Source organism: Sparus aurata, chromosome 16 (assembly GCF_900880675.1).
Source record: "Sparus aurata chromosome 16, fSpaAur1.1, whole genome shotgun sequence".
NCBI lineage: Eukaryota > Metazoa > Chordata > Actinopteri > Spariformes > Sparidae > Sparus > Sparus aurata.
The window spans coordinates 1,503,259-1,509,742 of record NC_044202.1 but is presented as its reverse complement, the minus strand read 5'-3'; the positions used below and the strand labels follow the sequence as shown (position 1 = coordinate 1,509,742).

The 6,484-nt window shown below is 44.5% G+C and overlaps 1 protein-coding gene across 1 annotated transcript in view; it reads left to right on the top strand.

Annotated features, from left to right (window-relative positions):
* Positions 1-240: 240 nt before the first annotated feature.
* LOC115565890 (neuronal PAS domain-containing protein 3-like) overlaps positions 241-6,484 on the top strand; it is a 105,231-nt gene continuing 98,987 nt past the window's right edge. Inside the window, exon 1 of the mRNA XM_030391538.1 lies at positions 241-586. Coding sequence (XP_030247398.1) covers positions 362-586 — 225 coding nt within the window. The 5' untranslated portion in view covers positions 241-361. The remainder of the gene's footprint in view (positions 587-6,484) is intronic.

The window sequence follows — 6,484 nt, the reverse complement described above, 5'->3', positions numbered from 1 at the left end:
CTGCTGGTTGACTTCACTCATTAAAACCTGTTAGCATTGTTAGCTGCTTGTGTTAGCCACAGGTAACGACCAGCTCAGACCTTATTAGCATGACGCTAACCATTCCCTTTGGTTTCAGTGAGAGGGGCTAACGATGCTAACTTGTCGCACTGTTCCAGATTGTTCTGCAGAGTTGATCACACTGGTTCCTCTTGTCCTGTGCCATGTGTGTTCGTCACGCTAGGCTGTATAAACGTGTGTGTGTGTGTGTGTGTGTGTGTTGGTATGAATACTTGTGTGTGTGTGTGTGTGTGTGTGTGTTGGTATGAATACTTGTGTGTGTGTTTGTGTGTGTGTGTGAGAGAGAGCTTTGCTCGTATCAATGTGTCTGAGTCTCACCAGTCTTCTTCTGTCCTGTCCTGTGCTTTCTCTCTCCTTGTGTGTGTGTGTGTGTATGTGTGTTTGTGTATGCGCGTGTGTGCGTGTGTGTGCACGTGTATGTGTGTGTGTGTGTGTGTGTTTAGCTATCGGTGCCCAGCGAAGGAGGAATCCCACCGTCGTCGCCTCGGAGATCTTCGAGCCTCACCTGGGCAGCCACATATTACAGGTAGGAACCCTTCACAGTCACACACACACACACACACACACACATGCACACACACACACACACGCACGCACACACACTTGATCCAGTGAAATATGTCGTATGTTTGGTCACTGATGAGCAATTTCTTGTTTTCTTTGTGCTGTTGCATCATTCAGCATGATGTGCAATCAATATACTGTACACACACACACACACACACACACACACACACACACACACTGCTTTGTGGCCCCAGTGCATCATGGGACGTTGCTGGCCACTATGTGAGTAAAGCTTTGTAGCCTGGCGCTCCTCCTGGGGGCTCGGTGAGGACGAGCTGCTGGAGGCTGTGTTGATATGTAGAGCTGAGATGTCCTAACGAGGCCACCGTACCTGACAGAGCATTCTGATTGAGGTGATGACGCGGCCTTTTCTTCAGCGCCACCCTGAGGAGAAAGTTCACGTTCAGTAAAGATGTGATGAACTCTTCTCTTCCTCTCTGCTTCCTGTCACTTTCTCCTCACAGCGACGATTCTGACACCATTTTGTTATCTGAATGATTTCTTCAGATTTTGCCTCCGAGCGTCTGACGAGCTGAACTCGTTCCTCATAACGTACCTTTACGTTATTAGCGCAGTGATTCCTCATAATTCAGCCTCAGAGTTTTTTTTTCACCACCGCCGACTTCAATTATTCCTCAACATCCAGCTGCTGCCGCCGCTAAGCTGAATTATTAAATGGAATTATGAAAGTATGATAATGACTGGGTTATCGCTGCTCGCTCCCTCGGGTTTGTGTGTGTGTGTGTGTGTGTGTGTGTGTGTGTGTGTCTTGTAGTTTTAATCCCTAACATGCTCCACTCCTTATCTGTTTAACATACAGCCCAAAGGCTGAGCTTTTAACATCACAACCAGGCTGACGCGATACCACAGCTGATAGAGGCTGCTAATCTGTGTGTGTGCACGTGTGTGTGCGTGTGTGTGTGTGTGTGTGTGTGTGTGTGTGTGTGTGTGTGTGTGTGACGCCATACGCACTATTTGTAAGTGTGCATCCGTTTCTGAGATGATTTCGAAAAACCTCCAGAAGTCTTTTCAACATTTGTGTGTTATTAAACCTGGAAGTGTGTGTGTGTGTGTGTGTGTGTGTGTGTGTGTGTGTGTGTGTGTGTGTCAGCTACACCTGATTATTATTATAATCTCGGTGACACCAGTGAGCCTCGCTGTGTAAAAAAAAAAGAAAAATCCACACTTTTCTAATCTTCTTGTACTTTCGTTTTTTTTTTTCATCCCTTTATCGTCTTCAAGGATCCTGACGGGAAAAGTTGCTCACAGATATGAAGAATTCATTACAGAGCGAAACACCCACTGTTAGAAACACACACACACACACACACACACACACACCGTCTGTAACAGAGAAAGCAGATTAGTGTGTCCTGTAAGAGAAGCTGAGCAGATCAGGTCGTGATGTTAAATGATGTCGGTGTAAAAACGTCGCGTCTGAGGACGATCTGCGATTATTTACACGTCCACACCCGACGAGGTCACGGCGACAACAGTGATGTCACCTCTGTCGTTAACGAGAGGTTAACTTTGTGAAACCACAGAGGTCCCAGATGTTAGTTATAAACAAGTTAACATGCACAACGTATACCAGACGGATAATTAAAGAAGTGATAGCTGATAATACGAAGCTAAGCTGTGCAGCATCTCCACACAGCAGGGGGCGGTACGCACCTTTACAGCTGTTTTGTGAGCAGCCAATAAAAACAGAGAAGAAGAACAACAAACACTCAGTGCTGCAGCTGTGTAGAGCCGCGCGACGTAGACAAGAGCCACACAAAAAGTCTGATCACAGCTGGAATATCAAGTAAACCGTCTTTGCTCTCTGACGCTCGGCTGTGATGAAGACGCATCAAAATATCGTTTATTTTATCGGCTGAAAAATATCCACATTGTGCGTCTCTGCTTTCAAGTGAGAGACCCTTTGTTTGTTTTACATCGCTCCACCCAGACGTCCTCCCAACTTCATACTACGTCACCTGACATTATTCTCAGTAGCCGTCGCACTAAAGGCTTCTTGTGGACGGCGGTAAATGACGGTGACAACCAGGCCAGCTGAGGACAAGCTAACAAGCTAACAAGCTAACAACACGTTAAATAAAGGAACGCTGTGGTGAGAAAATAATGAAGAGATTTAAAAGATCGATTATCTTAATTCCCAGTTGTGTCTCAAAGACTATAAGAACTTTCCTCTTTTCTGCTCAGTCAATCAATAATTTTGGATTGTGAATCAGAATCGGATGGTGAGATCGTTAAAGATTCCCACCTCTGCTGTGTGGATACTTTCCACCACTGTCTCCTGTTGGTCTCTGATTATCTTCTCCAACTGTCCTTCAATCAGCTGCATTGTTTAGGAAACCACGTGATCAATCTGACAGTCTCAACTACCAGGAAGTCATTTTCCTGCCGATTTCAGACTCGCTGCTGTGGCCTCTCGTGTTGCAGCAGTCAGGAGATGAATCAGGTAGAAACAGTCTGAGATCTTATCTGACTTGTTCCCGTGTAACGTGAACATCTACGACCGTCCTGCTGGCAGCTAGAGGGCGCCGTGACCGCCGCGACCGCCGCGAACCAGCTGATTGTTAAAGAAGCACCAAACAAACGTTGGAGCATCGGCTCTGCGTTCAGCCGCGTGTCTTACGGTCCTCGTCGCTGCGTTTGTTCTTTATCCGTCCTGCTTTAATCCTGCAGACGGCGAGCGGAGGGAGAGAGAGAGCGAGCGTGTCGCCGTGACAACCGACTCTCCTCTTCTGCCGCTCTGCACATCATGTTGTCATGTGTGAGTGTTAACACGAGGCTGCGACGAGCCGCCGCGCATCCGCTCACGCTGCGCTGAGCATCGCACGCCGTGTGTGTGCGTGTGTGCGTGTGTGTTAATGCCGTGTTCTCATCCTGCAGAGACACTAGACATCCCATAATACCTTGTTATAATCCCTGGAGAGTCGCTATGACAACCGTACCCCAGGGCAGATTGAAGCAGCTGTGAGATTGGAAGTGACACGAACAACGTGGGCCTCGTCTCACCTGGAAGTCAGATGAAGGTGTGTGTGTGTGTGTGTGTTAGTTTAGCATTTTACTTTGAAAGCGTTCCTACAGGAAGAGACTCCTTATTATAGATTAACCTGCTTGAAAGGTGTAGATTGTAGACGTAGCAGAACGCTGCGACGCTGTTTCTCTGTGAAGCTCCAGAAATGTGTTTGTGTTTGTGGACTACGACACTTCACCTGACTTTATGAGTTTGAGTTTTGGATGAAATGTTCCTTTAAACAGTTGGAAATAAGGCGGATAAATGAAAGAACGACGGGTGAAACTCGTCTCCAAACCACAGATTCAGGTGGAAAGAGAGATTTTCTCTCTGGTCCATCTTAACATCTTTTTATTTTACCTTAATGTTGATTTTCTTCCGATTTTTTGTTTTCCTAAATACAATAATCATAAAGCTGAAGACTGAAATGTGTCCGAGTGCTCACACGTAACAAGATAACGACTCGGTGTCATTAGAGATGAACAGATGAAGACAGAAACAGTCGAAGCTCGATATGTCTGTTGAGTTTTAGTGGAATAACAAAATATTATTTAACTCTGTTTTATTACCTTATTAAGTCAACTTCTCTGTAGTTCACTCAGGATAAACACACTTTCTACATTAAATGGTTCGTGTGTCATCAACGTGTCGACACGTGTGGTTTCTACATCGCTGTGTGTGTCTGTGTGTGTGTGTGTGTGTGTGTGTCTGTGTGTCTGTGTGTGTGTGTGTGTGTGTGGCGGAGGAGGAAGGCCCCGACGTGTTGGTGGCAAATTGGCCTCATTAATCTCCCGCTTAATTGATTGTGAGAAGTTTGAGGATGACATTTTAAGAAAGCGTGGCGGACGGGGCGCGCCGTGATTGATTTGGCTAAACCGCCGCGCTAATGAATGCCAGCCAGTCACTTAGGTGGTGGAGACCAGACACTAATTTCAGAGAGATTAGGCCAGAGAGGTTGATAACGCTTAATGAAGAGAGAGAGAGAGAGAGAGAGGAGGGAGCAGTCGTTAAACAGGATGTAAAGCTGCATGTGTGCTCTGCTGTCAGGCCCGGTGTGTGTGTGTGTGTGTGTGTGTGTGTTTGGTTGTATTTGTATGAACTTTATTGCTCATCAGAGATCTGAGCAGGAAAAACATGATGCAGCGTCTGAAGCGTCTCTGACGGGTTGTCGCTTGTTCGTCCTCGTCGATGTTTTTTATCTGTCTCGATCGACGTTCACAAGGATTTTATCAAATTAAAAACTGGATCTGTTGAAAATCTCTTAACTTACTAACATAATTCATATTTGGAGTATAATTCCAGTTTTGTTACAACGTGGGTTTTAATTTTTTTTATAGTTTGTTTAGTATGTTAACGTATTATTTAACTGCGTTCAGGATGTTTGTTGGCATCACAGAATCTGCAGAGAGATAATTTATTGTCGGTACTTCCTTCAACTTTCAATCACCAACAAATCCTGCAGAGCATCTTCTTAAAATCAAGTATTTATGGTAGAATCCACCTTTACCTGCAGTGCGTTAAAGCTCACCTCACCACGATATGATAACTGTACTGATCCATATTTCTCTTCTGCTCTGTTCTCACAACATTTATCAGAACTTTCAACTTGAAATTTATGTCCATATAAAAAAAAGGAATTTACAGTTTTTAAAGTAAAAGCACACAAAAAGAAAACATCCTCATTACTGAACCTGATAAAATATGACAGGTTGACTGCCGGCGGCTGCAGAAACAACATAAATCATCGTTCAGCTGCATGAACGTCACTGTGGCGTCCGAGCGTCAGGCGGGCCGGACCTTCATCTGAACCATCACGTTAACACAGTCTGGTTGAGCGTATAAAAGAAAACTACTTGGTGAGGAAAACGTTTAAATATCTACGTCACGTATGTTACAGGTACTTTCAGGTGTTGTTGATTCTAGCAGCATCTTTTGAAAAACACCTGCTCCTGCAAAAAAGTAATGAGGTAACGTATTTATACGTAATTTTTTACGAGATATATGTGAGCGGACCAGAACACAGGTATTAAAAATAACTATATTAAAACACTCTTTTCTCTGATAGTTTTGATTGTTGCGTACGCGTGTCCTGCGTCTGATCACATTATGTAAACACAGTTTGTAGTTTAAATATGTACGTTACTGGTGTACGTACTTACGTTACGTACGTGAGGAAGAGGAACTTCCAGGTTTTGTAGTTTCTAGCAACAGAACGACACCAAGACCTCGAGTGACAGAGTGAAATGTCTCCGGGTCGCTTGGACTGAAATGTGATTTTAACCCTGATATGTGATCGGACCCGAGCACAGACGTTTATAATAACTATATATAAAAGTCTTGTTTGCTGTTACAGGTCGTTTATATTCATGAGAGAAATCAGAGACTGTTTCATTAACACTTAAAGTTCCTTTTGGTCACTTTTAGTTGCCGTAGACGTCTGACTTCCTCCTTCGCTGTCGTAATAATTACCATGTTCACACGAGGTTACCGCCTGCAAACCAACATCAGTATCACTCGTAGTGTCGACCATGAAACAGGCTGAATAAAGACTTTGTGACAGTAACAAGGGAAATACAAAGAGTTCAACCCATCGCTGTTTGTTTAAAGATGCAGCACGGTGTTCAGACGGCGTTGAAGCTGTTGGACGTGTGTTTTCTCGCTCTCTCTTCTTCATGATGCACGTTTGTCCCTTTAAAGGCAGATTTCACAGACTGCTCCTTTAAAGACAGACGCAGCTGCAGGTGTTGAATAGATGAACTTCAGGATGTCATCGTAGTTTATTAAGCGGTGTAAAAAGCTCTAAAGTTGAGCGGCTCAGGAAGTGGGAGGAAG